At 32.9% G+C, this 15,956-nt stretch overlaps 1 protein-coding gene and 1 non-coding gene across 6 annotated transcripts in view; one reads left to right on the top strand and one right to left on the bottom strand.

The window, feature by feature from the left end:
• Positions 1-4,666: 4,666 nt before the first annotated feature.
• Positions 4,667-15,956, bottom strand: part of LOC119636716 (beta-glucuronidase-like) — a 16,552-nt gene continuing 5,262 nt past the window's right edge. Inside the window, exons 1-11 of one of the 5 annotated variants that reach the window (XM_038032279.1) lie at positions 11,134-11,251; positions 7,608-7,960; positions 7,382-7,548; positions 7,174-7,319; positions 6,729-7,102; positions 6,498-6,670; positions 5,771-5,914; positions 5,619-5,703; positions 5,370-5,546; positions 5,170-5,308; positions 4,667-5,110 (exon numbers count right to left, since the gene is read on the bottom strand). In XM_038032279.1, coding sequence (XP_037888207.1) covers positions 4,908-5,110; positions 5,170-5,308; positions 5,370-5,546; positions 5,619-5,703; positions 5,771-5,914; positions 6,498-6,670; positions 6,729-7,102; positions 7,174-7,319; positions 7,382-7,548; positions 7,608-7,960; positions 11,134-11,164 — 1,992 coding nt within the window. In that variant the 5' untranslated portion in view covers positions 11,165-11,251 and the 3' untranslated portion in view covers positions 4,667-4,907. Of the gene's footprint in view, positions 5,111-5,169; positions 5,309-5,369; positions 5,547-5,618; positions 5,704-5,770; positions 5,915-6,497; positions 6,671-6,728; positions 7,103-7,173; positions 7,320-7,381; positions 7,549-7,607; positions 8,015-9,574; positions 9,688-10,942; positions 11,059-11,110; positions 11,252-15,956 lie in introns of those variants that run through there. The other 4 variants (XM_038032280.1, XM_038032282.1, XM_038032278.1 and 1 more) reach the window with 4 other exon arrangements.
• Trnae-uuc lies at positions 13,103-13,174 on the top strand. The gene has a single exon. It is a non-coding gene; the product is annotated as a tRNA-Glu (tRNA).

Here is a 15,956-nt window from a genome sequence, read left to right as displayed (position 1 = left end):
CATCATAACTGCCATAACGATTTGAAAAATAACTGAAATCTTTAACAAGTATTGGTTTAACTAAATCCAAATCCCCAACTATCAAGGCAAGCTTATCGGTCATTTCCGGTTGACTGTAAATACCGGATACATGCAAACAAGGTACACCTAAACGTTATAGTTTTTTTTCATATTCCCAATAAAAGATATAGGCTTGGATTATTGTATAACACGATGTAGCCATCTAGGATCTCATCTTTCGTCGAAATAAGAATATATTTTATAATATTATTTAATTATTTATTTTAATAAAGCCGAAAGCCTTAGACGCTAGTGCTTTTAAGGCTTTAGTGTAAGAATTTATTCTCTGGCTAAATTTATAATAATAATAATAATATTTATTTTAAATATAAAATAATACCAAAGGTCTTGAAATTACTTCTTCTTTTTCTTTAATTTCATTATAATTAATTCAGGTATACATGGGTCATTACAATTATTTCATTACAATTAAATTTCTATATAAGTGTTTCATTACAATTAATGTACGTATAAACAATTCATTGCGATTAGGTAATTTTAAAAAAAAACGGTTTGAATACCTTGTTCCTGCACAACTACATGCTGGTCCTGTTACGTCGCATGCGTTTGTTGTTGCTCTTGTTGTCCCTGTTCAAAATGCGAGCGTTGTTGCTGCTGTTGTGGGGCTTAGGTAACTTGCAACTTCAGATGTAAATATTTTTTTTGCCAATATCTACCGAGTAGAGCACGCATCTATTCCGGCTTCGTTTGTCGGTCAATGGGTGGTGCGACAATCTGCTCCTTAACTAGACAGTTAAAAAAGGAGGCAGAGTAAAAAAAAAAAGGTTTAAATGAACAAACTGTTAAGGGATCGCGGACAGCAGATAGTTCAAGATGGAAAAAGCGGACGGACGTTTTGTGTTGATTTTATGGCATCTGACCGGTTATAATACCGCTTATGCTGCCACCATTCTACTTGGTCTCCAGTTCATTTCTATATAAAGAAATTTAATAGATAACACGAATTAAACTTCAAACAGAAATGTTATTTATTATTTTTCAAATTAAACTTAACTTCAATTGAAAAGTTGAGAATTTTTCTTTTTCCTTTTTTTTCCAAAATGGTATCTCATTAGACTTTGTTTTGAAAAATGTCTTGATGTTTTCTTAAAACTAACTATTTCCTATTTTCAAATGCTTTTTAGAATTTTATTCTCTTTTTTTTATTTATTTATTTATTTTTTTTTTACAACAACCTTTCCTTCAGAAATTTTAACTCTGACCCTTTTTAAGAAAAAATATTATTTCTTTTTTCTTAACTTGATAAAATAGAATCCGCGTACAATCTTTACACTTGCTCCCGCTGTTCAAAATGTCCGCGTTGTTGCTATTGGCTCTCTACACTGCTCTACGAACTAAAAAGAACAAATGAGACAAACCAACAAAAGAAGTGTTTATATACATATTATATGAGTAAAAACTTAATTACCTTCCATTGAACTTGGTTCAAATACCTTTCTCAATGGTCACCGCGTCCACTATTGGACACATAATAATTTCGACGTATCTGAAAGATAATGAAAGAAGATTTTAAAATTTAAATATTAATTTAAATAATTAGTTAAATTAACTTGCCCCGTTATATTTTCAATAATAATTTCAATATTTTCGCTTGGCTTGATGTTTAAAGCGTTCAAAATGTCTGCACAATACTTGCGGTTAAGGTGACCATACGTAGCGATTTTCTATATATTTATATAATTGTAGTGTATTTGGGACATTTGGTCATCTTAATTTAACGTATTTCAAAAAGAGAAAGGTTACATTGTTATGTTGCGTCTGCATAAGGAACCAAACCAAAGCCGAGTGCTTAGTGATGCTTAGTGATGAGAAATTGGTTATGTTGCTCTTTTACATATTATTCACTGACTAAATTTTTTGCAATTTTGTCTTCTGTTATAAGCAAGAGATGTTTGGGCTAATTTGCTTCATTAAAGCAAATCACATCTGTTTTTAATTAAATAAGTTTTTTTTGCAATTTCCCTTATAATTCTTATATTATACCCATCACCGAAGGATGAGCGGTATCTAAATTTAGTAAAAATGTCTACAACGCCAAGAAGGAATCTTTAGAGACCCCACAAAATATATATACATATTCTTGATCAGTATCAAATTGTGAATCGATTCAAAACGTGTCCGGTTGTCCGTCTTTATATTCGTTCGTGCAATGCTGTTGTGAACATTCCCCTGGCCGCAAAAATTACGTAATGTGAAAACACCTCTTTTTCTCAAAAGTAATAAAAAATTGGTTTTTTGTTCATTGCTCACAAACTATAGCAAATAAATGTAAAAAAATTCAATGGGCGTATTGTATGAGCGATGGTGTAGTACATGTACAAACTTGAAAAAATTGACCACGCTTACCCAATATTATAATGTATCCAAATTTAATTTTCTTTCAATACGATTTTAAAGCGCAGAACCCTCATAAGGCATACAAATCCTTAGGCAGTTTCAAATTTCTAATGCGCCTAAGCATGTGCGTCTTTTCAACTGTCCGCCAGCCAACTGTGTAGTATTCGTGGTAAACATTCCACCGTTAGCGAAAATGAAGATACCGCTTACAAATTGGCAAAAGAATTTGGAAGTGATTTAAACTTTTCAAAGGGCACGCCTAGAACGCCTACTTGCCTATAAGATGTAAAATTTTATTTTGAAAATGAAAAAAAATTTGCTACGCTCAGCCCATACTGTAGAGCATAAAAATTTAAATTGTTTGACCTTTTTTGTCTTTTTCGGGTAACGCTGCCGGATATAAAAGATTCGGATATAATTTTCGTATTGATTTTTATATTAATATTGGTTTATTACAACCGATTGATTTTAGCTCTTTTTTACAAACGTCCGTTTATAAATTTAAGTTTTGAAACTAACTGTTAATCAGCCGAAGCTTGCTGCTTTTCCTCTTACTTCACTTTCTCACACTTTAAAGGCTCGTAATCTATCAGACTATAGATCCTAAAAAAAATAACAAAAGTAATTAATAGGATTAAAGTCAGGTAGGACTAGAAGGTTTTTTCCTCCCCGTTTGAAAATGTACCCAAATTTCATATATGTGATGGATCTAGGGGGGATTCTCTTTTCCAATGGCGGCACAAGTCGCAAGTGTTTATAAACTCGGTTGTACACTAATTATTAACTAGTTATTAACTCGTTGGCTGCCAATATCTATGTGACGCAGCCATTTTTTATTGCAGCACGACGTTACATATATGGGGCAAACGTTTTTGGAATGGCAGGGAGAGCATCTTTACCTGCTCTACATACATATAAGTAAAATGTATTCCACTTGATGTGATGCAATTACGTACAAAGTCTTACGCAGTAATGGATATTTTACCCAGGAGAAACGAACAGGAGGCAGCGAAAGTAATTCACGTCCAAACGCAGTCCAAATACTTAATTGCTTTCCACAGCTACGATAGCTATAACTATTTTTATTTATTTTGAACAAATTCTTTCGGTTTAAGAAACTCTTTCAAATAATTTGTAAGATGATGTTATGTGATTTCAAATGATCGCACCTCACTTCATATGTAGACATTTGAGGTTTAATAGCCGAGCCGTGGTTTTATGTAAATTCAAAAAGAATTTTTCTAAGCGGGTGTATGTTTTTGAAGACTTTATTATACCCAGCACTGAAGAATGGGCGTATACCCGATTTGTTTTTTTTTTTTATAATGCATGTGACACATAAAAGAAAGCTTCAAAGATTCTATAAAGTATAAATATTTTTGATCAGCGTAAAATTCTGAATTGATTAAGCCATGTCTGTCCACTTGTGTGGTGTTTCTTATTGGCAGTCCCCTGGCTGCAAAAATGACTATATTGATTTGTAATTTAGTAGAAACGTTGGAAGTTTTTGCGCGCAGTTTGATATTGAAAATGGGCGAAATTGGTCAGAGCCAAAGTCCGCAGTCGATCATAAACGGAACGCAATTTCGTTTTTCTCAACAAAAATTTGTAGGTTATTGCTTCTTACTCAGAAATTATAAAAGTTAAAAAGCTGAAATTTGTCATATTTACTTTACGAAACGCTCTACTCTTTTCATCGTCAAATGGAAAAAATCGGCCATGCCCACATCAAGTTACAAGTCATTAAATTCATTCTATTTTTTTTTTTTACTTTTTCGAGGCATCATAAGGCAAACAAGACAGCAAGTTAAAAACTATTTTCTTCATTCTTGAAATGAAGATAAATTATTTGCCTAAAAATGGGTTCATTCTAAAATGATTATGGCGGACACAGCGATTAATTTTTTCTTAATAATAACAGAGATGGGTATCAAATAAAAGAACTTTGAAAGTAGAATGCGCAAAACATAGTGTAGGCAAGTGTAAGCGAGACTCGGTCCCCGCCGAATATAACTTTTTTACTTTTTGAAATTTGTGATGTTTGCAACGAAATGCCAACCTTGTTGCAATTTACGCTAGCGATTGCGCATGTTTTAGCATTGTTTAGTTTCGGATCGTTATCTGTAATTGTTTGGGTAATGGCGCATTTAGGTAAGTAAGCGTAATATGAACGAACATTTGTTTGCTTAGCTTATTTATTCAAAGAGCTTAAACATTAAACAATATGTGATATGTTATAAATGCGGTTTTCTTTAAAGACAAGTATAAAAAATTTATTTATTACTATTTTTTTACTGTACACGCATGCATTTATAGTTAGTTTAACTTAAGTATGGATAAAATATAATTCTACTTAATATAAAAAAAAAAAAAAAATTCTTATCTCAATTCAGCCATAAAAAATGACATATGACAATGCAAAATTCATTCGTGTTTAGAATGTTTTGTGATCACAAAATATATTAAATTAAATAATTATAAATAAATAGTTACAAGTCTGTTGAATCATGTTTACTGGAACGCGTTGAACTGCCATCGGTAATGTAAGTAAATAAATCGCTAGGTATCAAAGTGCATTCATCCACCTCGCGGCCCAAAGCAAAATAGCGTTTCCGCAAGAGATGAGCCACAGCTTTGGGTTGGCGGCTGCGTGTAAATACACCTTTTTTATTACCACCCACACGTGTTACACCTGAAATCGTTGGAAAATTAGAAACGTTGTAATGTGCATTTAAAAAGCCAATGACTAACTCTGCGCAGTTTTAAAGTCGGCAAAATTCCATACGAATTCACCGATAAACCAGGATTTCTTACGCAAGATATCGAAAGCTCTAAAATGGCGGGAAAATAGTTCTGTTTGGTATTCCTCTGACCACACATAGGAGGGCAGCTACGAAAGTAAAAGCTAAGAATTTTTCTCTTTTTGCATTTAATTAACCAAATTTTTTTACCAGATGTAAACCCTCGACCGTATCAGCTCCATATTCCGACATGATTACTGGTTTATTATGTTTTTCATGCCAAGTGGTAGCTTCGTCTATTATGCGCTTGGTAATCATATCTAAGCGTCCAGGATTGCTATACCAACCATTGTAACGGTTAAAACTAATTATGTCTAAATATCTGGCCTTTAAGAAGAAATAAACGGAACCAGTTAATATGTACATGAAGTTATGTTTACACTAGAAATAAATCCTTACAGCTTTATCATCGGCAGAGTTCACGGCTATGGCGGCAGTTACTGGTCTGGTATTGTCTAATTGTCTTGTGTAGTTCGCTACGTACCTTTAAGCAATGCGAGCATATAAAAATTGAGATTTATTTCTAAAATCTTAAAATTTCGAGAACTTACTGAAAATATGATCCAGCATTCAATTGACCGGTACGTGGCTCATTTGCTATAGACCACATGACTACACTGGCATGGTTACGATCCCGATGTATTAGCTGTTCCATCGCGGATTTATGTTTTTCTAGCAAAGCTTGGTTATAGTTTCTGCAAACATATGAAGGATAAGTAAGAAAATTGCACTCGCCTTGAGATCTTCGGGTAAGTAAGATTTACAGGGAAAATATTAGTTGAACCATCCCGTACGGATTAAAATTTGACATTTACCAACTTTATCTTTTAAGTTGTGTGTATGTAAGTATATTTATAGTATAAGTGTATTTTGGCCGTTTATACAGTTGAAATATAGTCTTGAGCTAGGAGCCTTCTTCCGAGCAATATCACACGGGCGTCACAAGTCACGAGTTTTTTTTTTGTTTGTGTTTTAGGTGCGGATAAGGTTGCTATGTGAATATTGTACCGGAATAACAAATTCAACGCAAAGGTACAAAAGCTATGACAAGGACAAACACGGTCTTCTCTTGTGATTGGTAACCAGTCCCTATTGCGGCTCTAAGACTACAGAAGTCAGTTTCCTTTCCACGTGGCCAAAGGTGTTTCAATACCAACAGGCGGACAGTCGGACCAGTAGAAATGTGTTAAAATCAATAAGCCACATCTATTCTTCTTCTTTGGATCTCTAATGAAGATTTGGGTTAAACTTAACTGCTTTTTGGCAATTTCCACTTACTCTGTATCTACACTTGGACACTCATCTATAATCATAATACCATTTTCATCGGCAAATTGCATAGACTCTTCCGAATAGGGATAATGAGACGTGCGGTAAGCATTGGCGCCTACCCATTTTAGCAAATTGAAGTCACGCGTCATTAAAGCCAGATCCAAACCTTTGCCCCTTATCTGTAAAAAGAAATTGTCACTCTTTTGCTTTTTTTTGAGGTTATGGTCCCTAACATACATCCGAATCCTCATGTCTACCAAATCCGCGAAAGTATATCGGTTTCCCATTGATCATAAAGGAGCTATTATTCCAGCTTAGAGTTCGCACTCCTACTTTACAGCGATACACATCTTGTAATTCTTCCGTGTTGCTATCAATTAAAAATATTTCCATTTCATATAGATAACCAGGTTCATGATGCATCAGATAAGGCCACCAAGGTTTAACGTTTTTTATTTCTAAAATTGCCGTCATGTCTGACTTAGATGTCGTATTGGCCACTACAATACCCTCTTTATTAAGTAATTGAACGCGTATGTGTAAATCATTGCTGGCAGCTTCATTATCGACAGAACCGCCGATTTTTACTTTGGCTAGGGTAACGAAACCTACTAAAATAAGGTAAATTGTAACTGTGAATATGAAGCCAAACAATTTTTAAAAAATTAAGTAAAATATTTACCTGTGTTGTTCTTTGATAGATCTGTGGTAAAGTCAATTTCCTCGATGTAAGTCGAAGGTGTGGTGTACAAATGTACCGAACGATGTATGCCGGCATAATTGAAGAAATCGAAAGTATAAGTTTGTACTATGGACACTCCATCATCTCTGCAAAAAAAAGAAAAAAGTCATTCTAGGAAGCTTCGACCAAAATCTACGATTATCCTCACCTGGCTAACTCGGTTATTTTTCCCTGAGGTATTGTTGTTTGTATTAAGGCATTATCACACATAACGGTTATACGATTCTCCTGACCATACTTCACATATTGGCTAATCTCTGCTTCGAAAGGTAAATGCCCCATTTCGTGACGTACCACCATTTCGCCATTTACATACTAAAACGCACGTACGTACATTACAATGTATAGAATTCTTTTGGCGTTTTGATACTCACCACAAAGGCTTCATAATGTACGCTACCAAATCGCAGCCACACTCTTTGATTTTTTGACCATGACATAGGTACGAAGAACTTTCGATCATACCATACAGTGCCTACGTGATCCCTTATTGCATGTTCTGTCGTGATATCATTATAACTAGCAGGGACTGGCATCGGTATCGTTTTGCGGACACGACTTAGATCGTCCAAATACCATTTATCTCGCATGCCTTGCGTAGGATTCGTTATGTCCGATTTGACAAAATTCCACAGACCATCTAAGGATCTCACTTCTCTAGTTTCAGATTCACGCGGATATAACATCCCCGTTGTCGTTACGATATCTCTATTCAATAATACCAGTGCTAAGGCATAGAAAATGCAATAACCGATAAAAACCATGACAATCAACGAAAATGCTGGAATTGTTAAAAAAGAAAATAATGAGAACCATTACTGACCTAGTTTATTTTAGAAAATTTTATTAAAATCTAAAAAAAACAAAATTTCTTTCCAAAAATTTGCATAAGATGTGATCCATAATGTAAGGGATTAAACTTAACTAAGGATAGTCTGAAAAAAGGGCGGATTTGCTGAGTAGGCATAATTGGTTTACCTTAGCCATTATTGGTGAGAGCCCAACTCGAATTTACTCATACTGCACTATTTATACCAAAACGTTTACCCCGTACAAACAAAAAAAATAAAATTATTGATAATAATCAGTTCGTGCATTCGTTTTTCATTTGTTTCTTAAGGCATGTTCATTTATTCGGATTATGTCGTGGAAAACCGAAACGCCCAATATCGGAAAACTCAGTACTTAAGGTGTAGTGAAAAAAATTTAAAACAAAGCAGACGCTTCACACTGTTTCATGTATACTTGGCTGACTGGCTCATATCAGGTACCCTCGCTAGGAACTGACCATGTCTGCAATCATTTTTTATAAGAAAATTAATTAAGATTTAATGTACAGTATGGTATTGGACTTGAAGCTCGATTAGAAAGGCAAGTATTAGAAAGCCGAGTTAATGTGCTCGTTAAAAGAAAATGAAAAATTTCCAATTTTGAAAGCAAAAATATTCGTGAATTTACATGGTCTGATCTTTAGAAGGGGAAAACATCACAGGAACATGTTATGTATTACATAATGTTCATATTATTATTAAACACTGTCGACGTCTGAACCAGTTTTATAATATGAATTTAACTCTGATGTAATTCATATTAAGTAATATAGAAATATTATCCTCCTGACCCATATTAATGCGGACATTATATTTAGAAAGTAGTTTAATTTATATTTCAAAAACTCATATGCACCGAGAATGCTAGTACAGTGACTCAGAAAATTCCTCTTGCGTTTGTTCAAAATGATCATTATACCACAACATCGTTGGTAGCTTTGGTTAATTGGCAACTAAATTGATGAAGAAGTTCATCGTACATTATTGCTTATGAACAATCTAATCCAGAAAACGTAACAAATGATGTTCACGTTTTTTTATCTTTAATATATACATGTACATTTTCATAGTCTTAAAATAGTTTTTACTTCAATTGTAACTAGGATTATGAAAAGAAAAAAAAATCCCAAACTTCAGAATATATTTCCGATCAGACCCTGTTTCTTTGAAAAGATTAATAATCAGGACTCATCGGTATGTTCCACTTTTCTTCTTATTTCTAACATATTTTTCATATATGAATATAAATTACAATGTATACGATTAAACATTCCCTTACAAATGACATTCTAAGTTAATCCTTAAGACATGCTTTAAACAATTTAAAAGCCCGAGGGATAATCACGTAGCTCAGCTGTTTTTGTTAAAAAGCAATATTTTTCAAACGTGATTACTCCCCAGATAAAAAGAAATATTTCAAAATGTTCGCTTAACGATCATTTCAAAATAATAGTGTAAGTAAACTATTTCGACCAAGTATTATGTACACATTTTTCCCATTCAATACTTACATTACGTTTCAGTTGGTTGATGTTCATGTTTTGCGTAAAGAACATCGAGCGGAACGAAATGGAAAAGAAAAAAAAGTACTTTTATTGTAAACGTGAGAGAACAAGATATAACGCCGATAACAATAATGATGACAAAAAAACAAAGCACAGCAAAGATAAACAGAACAAAAAATTCCAAGCATTTTATACACAAAAAAAAAAAAAAAAAAAAAAAACGAAACCAAATTAAATCAGAGAAAATATAAGTTTAGTAAAATGTTTATACACAAATATTTTACAATTCATCTTTACGCAACTTTCAAAAACAGTACTTTTTATTTAACTGAGTAGTCACTTAATTATGACGACAAACTTTTTATTCATAAACATTTGGTTCCTTAACACGGAATTTTATATTCCAACATCAGTTTATTGTGCCAAGAGAATCATTTGATTTATATCTATTGATTGAGTTTAAACTTAACTGCTGTCCGTTTAGAATAGTTTAAGAAAAATATTACCGCCAACAAATATTGCTAGCAAAAATTTGATACGAAATTTTACCGGAAGTATCTTGCAATTTATAAAATATTTTAGTGGGGCCTCGGATCATTTGCTTATTTTTGTTTTATTCGTCGCTCTCGCACTCAGAGAAATATTCACTTTTAAAACTCTTTTGCAATTTTATATCGAAAAATCCCATTAATTTAATAGGCTTTATACTGTATGGAAGCAGTTTTGATATTAAGGTCATTTTCATTGGGCCAAAGTGGAGACATCTACGTGAAAGTCTACCTGAAAATACGGGTTAAGTACTTAAGCAAAATGAATTTTAATAAAAAAGTTTGAAGGCTTCGTAGCACAACAACATTCCACTGAGTTTGCATTGTCAGGTATAAGCTTATCTGGCATATACCTGTTTTTTCAAAACTATTCCTTTCAACGGCAAATGATGAATTTTTAAAACCCCATTATTTCAGACCATCAGCTAGCAGATTTGGGTAAGTGTTAAACAAAATATAATTCCATAAAAAATTTGCCCGACCAGCATTAAATTGCTGTTGAATATGAAGCATGAAAATTAATGATTAGCAAAAATGACGACTATATAAATTTAATAAGCTTCCCGTCAAGCTCTTAGGTGTATTGATTTGAAAGACTTTAAAGTAGTTAATATGAAGATATTAAACAAAAAGTACTGTAATATGTTATGAAACATAAGGATAAAATCGAAGAAAATGTAGACATGTTTGAGCGATCAGAAAAACTAAGAACTTTTTATCTTTTAGTCATGAGCCTCCTTTATTTACAATTTTCTTTTTTTTTCACAAGGCAAAAAAGGAGAGAAGACAATGCGGAACTATCACAATAAATTTTACTACTGGTCACCTTGATAAAAAAACATGACAAAACAGCTGAGTATTTGTTCTTGTGTTTTTTAACTACGCCTAAACCATTATGACGTTTAAATGAAGTTTGCACTAAATTTTCTTTCGGTTTTCCAAGCTTGTTGCTCTGTTTACAATTTGCTGTACGGTGTTTAATTTTCTTTTATACATTTCACAGCTTTGTACACAAACATTTAATTCGTTTAGGTATTTTCCAGCCCATCAAATGAATCACTGCACGTTTGCTTTTTTTCACTGTTTTCAATGCGAAGATGCGAAGTACTCAATTACTCAATTACTCAACCACGATTCAATTAAATCAACCGTTTCGTTTAGCATGGACTGAAGTACGCCAATGCTGCTCTCTTTAACCCATTGTCGTAATCTGTATCTTTCGCACATTAGTTTAAGACCTGATATGTTGTTTTTATAGATTGTTTAATGATTTTAAATTGAATTTGATATCAAAAGGCAGAGTACACATGTAGATATAAGGCCTTTGAAAATGTGATTATTGTAGGCGGATTAATTGCCAACGCTATAGCAAAGGTAATTTTTCTGCTGTTTTTCTTTTGTTTCGGTAGCATAATTTTAGGCACCATATGCCCTTGGGAACGCTTTGTTGATATCTTCGTATTGTTTTGGCAGTTTTGTTTTGTGACACTCCCTCTTTACTTCTTACACAATATTAAAAAGTAATTTTCATTTGTCTCTTAATGGGTTAATCAATTTCTCTGCTTATCTACTTTGTTGGTTTACTAACAATTTATTGTGATTTATCTATGGAGCGTAAGTAGATTAGATTTTCATGCCAACCTGTTGTGCGAATGTGTACAAAAACAAAAAAAAAGATTTATGTAGTGGGTCAGGTAATAAAGGTATCAAACGAAATTTGAAACACATTTGCATGTCTTCTTAAATCGATCAAGCAAACTCTATATTGTTGCATATATAAAATATTGAGAGGAAAGATTTACTAATTTATTCTGATATATATGAAGTTTGACGTACGAAGTTCACTTTTGGCGGATGTAATAAAACCATTAAGGGAAATGTTTATTTAACGTCTTAATGGTAATAAACTTTTTTCTGAATCAATCACAAATTACTACACTTTAGGTTATTATAGCGCACCGCGGAAACTACATCTTTAGCATTTAATTGTAGGGCCTGAAAAAAATGCTCTCTGTGTAAATGGCCTAAAAACGAGGCTGCTGTTTGAAGAAGCCGTAAAAACTCTTTTTCAACCTTAACTGTGCTCAAGTGGTTTGACTTAAGACTGTATATTTGTAAGATTTTACGCATAAAGATTTCCATTTTTGTTCATTTAGAACGCATAAACGCAAAACCAGATGCCCCAATGACATATCAGGGTTTGCTCGCCAAAAGTTGTAAGTTTTGGCAAATACGGACAGTCGAATGCATCAAAAAGCTGAAAAGTTGAATGAAAATGAAAGCGATAAAAATTATTTATAAGTAATAGAAGAGGGAGAAGAACATATTGCAACACATGATAGTTAATGTGGAGATTTTAAAAAGGGGCACTGCGATAACAAACGTTTTATTTAGTTTCGCAAATTTTTAGACAACCAAATACTGATATACTAAAGTCCCAAGAGCGAGATTTTTTACTTGGAAATTTCTAAAGAAGAAGAATCTCTTAAATGGACGAACAAATGATTAAAATTGTCCAACATGCCGAAGGTGAATTTGATAATAGGAAGCAGGTCGATAACAAAGAAATTACCGTGTTAATCGAATTAGGTATAGTTCGCGTAATAGTATATAATTTATCTTTAAACTCCACTCTCAAATAGTTTGCCGGCTAGTCGAATACATCAAAATGGCTAAGCTTTTGATAAAGTGAAATTTGCAGAAAACTATTTTGATTTTATTGCAGCATAATTTCAAGTGGTAAAAACTATTTTGCACTAGCAGTTCAAGCCCTAATATGGTAACACGCTAACTCATATACCTGCACATAATATTTTACAAAACCCAAAAAAAGTTTTACGAAAAATATAATTTTTATAAAAAATATAATTTTTATAAAAAATATCTACAATAATAAAATGCAAACAATAGTCTATTTTTATATATTTTATAATAAAAAAAGCACCAACACACTTCTAATATGTTATATTACGCTCTTTTATTTATATCCCATATGGTCTAGTGGCTAGGATATCTGGCTTTCACCCAGAAGGCCCGGGTTCGATTCCCGGTATGGGAAGATATTTTTTTCATGTTTCAGTGATAAATTTCTAACTTTTCTCTCATATTTTACATTGAAGCTCATAACGAGCATAGGGTCGTTTGAAAATAGATGTCAGTATATATGAATGTTAATGGAATTAAAAAGCGTGGAAGCACTATAGAATGAAATATGCATCTGCGATGCTATAGGTCTGTAGATATATATGCATGCTTTATTTGTTCCCTAAACTTAAGTTAAAAGGTTATATGAGTCCTGGACTCGCCGGTGACGACTAATTTATGTTCTATATTATTTCCCAGAGACCTTGAAATTTGAGATTAAAATGTTATTTATTAAAATCCGCAGAATAGCGCACAAGTCCGCTTAGAGCTAGCACAAGTACATGGAGGAAACATTTAAATTTTTCACTAATAATATGTTGTTGTTGTTATGCTGCCGTGTGTATTTTAATAAATCGCGCTTTCACATAAAAATTGTGCATTCATTTTTCTTAACAACATCTACATCAAAATTTTCTGAAATTTTCTTTTTATTTCTTTTAAAATATCAGTTTTTATACTCAGTGAAAAATTACTAAATTGTTTACTTTTCTTTTCGGATCTGGTATGCAGCTACGTTTCGTCTATTTTTGGAATAATAGAAAATATCTCGGCACGGATTTGTGCTTTTCGGAATATGGGACGTTTGAATGCCCCGTAGCTGTGCTTCAGTGAAACTTGGTAGTTAAGAATTAAATTTCACCTCACGTTGCCATCTATAAGAAGGGAAATGGGATTAAAGTGTAAATCCATTTTGATAACCGCAAGCAGAAAAGAAGTTTGGCTGTCAAGCTGACCTAAACAGCATAAGAGAAATATCGTGTCTCCAGCGTAGTGCTCTGTAATTTAGGGCGAATCGCTGGATGTGTCGAGTTTAGAAAGTCACTGCAGCAGATTAGAATTGTAGATACAAATGTCTATAAAATGCAAAAACATGCGACGCAGTGAATCTTTGTAAAAACACGCTCAACGATGTGTTGCTGAAATGCTCAAGGATATATTTAGAGCACTTATATGCCATTGTTTTTATTTAAACCAGTTCTCGTCTGTTTATTTTTGATTGTCGCAGATCAATCTGGTTAATCAAGCCTGGAGCGTTTTCGAAGAAAGACAAGCGCTTTTAGTAAAAGATCACACGCGTTGTTCGAGAATATAAAAGAGTTTCTAGCTGAAGCCGACATATTGTGATTAAGATGAGACCGTTTCTTCTACAGGAAAACCACTATGTTTAATCTCGAAGATAGTCTTAACACTAGCGATATGGAAATTTCTTTCCACTGGTATCCTCAATAAAACAAATGGTAGTCGAAAATCTTAATTTCACTTACATCCAATTATCGGCCGCACAACACTTATACCTTAAAGTTTAACTACTAAAATAATTTTACACAGTTTAAAGAGTTTATATAACTTCAGTTCGAAGCTTAAAACGTTTTTTTTAAAAATTGCTTAGTGAAACGTTGATCACTTACTAAATGTTACCGTTAATGTTGAAGCACTTCTTTTTAAAGTGAAAATTTGTTTAAAATTTTTTTTGCAACAATTTTTTTTTTAATTTTAACAGTAATTTTGAAAATGTATGTCAATATATTCTTACCGCATATTTCGCTGGTACGACATTTTATAATTAAACGCATATTATTATGCGTAAAGGAAAATTAAAATAAAACAAAAACCAAAAGAATAATAAAATTAAAATTCTAGTAGCGCGTAAATGGAATGTTTCTCAAAGGCCGCTAAAACGAAAACTAATTTCTTGAATGGAAAATTCATGCTAATCTAAAACCTAAAACTAAACCAATATATATGTACATGTAATGAAGTAATTGTTTTCTGTTTGTTGGATAGAATTTTAGTTCATTTACACAAATGCCTGGTCGGTCTCTGCCCGTTTATTTATCTAGTGGACTCCTCGTTTTACCCGTTTATTTGCTTATTCGTTTAATTACTAAATTCTTTTTTCCCTTCTTTTTTTGGTTGAATTGAAAATCAATTGTGGTTTATTTTGTAGGCGTTGCTTCTTATTTACATGTTTTCGTTAGCGTAGGTCGGAAAGCTTTTTATCGCAAATTCCTCTTCCACCCTAAAGACCTCCCCGTTAAGGTCAATTTAATCTCGTGCTTCTGGCTGGCACGCTTGCCTACGGTCGATATTCAATTAGAATTGTAGACACAAATGCAAAAACATGCGACGCAGTATTATTTTTATAAGAAAAACAACCTGGGAGATGTATATGAACCAAAAATATTAGAATTTTTATAAGAAAAACTGCCTGGGAATTGTATTCAAACCAAAAACAGTAGAATTTTTATAAGAAAATCTGCCTGGGAGCTGTACATGAGCCAAAAACAGTAGAATTTTTAACCTTGTCGCATGCGAAGTGTCTGATTATCATATGTGAAAGCGTATGGTTTTATACATGCGTGTCGTATGTAAGAGCAAGAAATTCTGTTTTTTATTTCTTGATATTTTTAGATTAGATTAGGCGACTGAACCATAAGGCGTCAAGTCTTAAGTCCTTTTATATGTAATGATAGTAAGGTAAAGTTAGGAATATTTACACAGGTGCTTTAAAAAAATTGACGTAAACTATCTACATAACGTTGGCGCTGTATACATATATTGTATACATGTATATATATATATACGAATATAAGTTCTATTTTGACTATAAAATGTTTTTCAACTTATATTTTAGAAAACGCAGAATACGCACGAAGTCCTCGATAGTATAGTGGTTAGTATCCCCGCCTGTCACG

The sequence above is a fragment of the Glossina fuscipes genome, unplaced genomic scaffold, assembly GCF_014805625.2.
Source record: "Glossina fuscipes isolate IAEA_lab_2018 unplaced genomic scaffold, Yale_Gfus_2 28, whole genome shotgun sequence".
Lineage (NCBI taxonomy): Eukaryota > Metazoa > Arthropoda > Insecta > Diptera > Glossinidae > Glossina > Glossina fuscipes.
The sequence above is the reverse complement of the archived record's forward strand: the minus strand, read 5'-3'. Positions and strand labels throughout refer to the sequence as shown.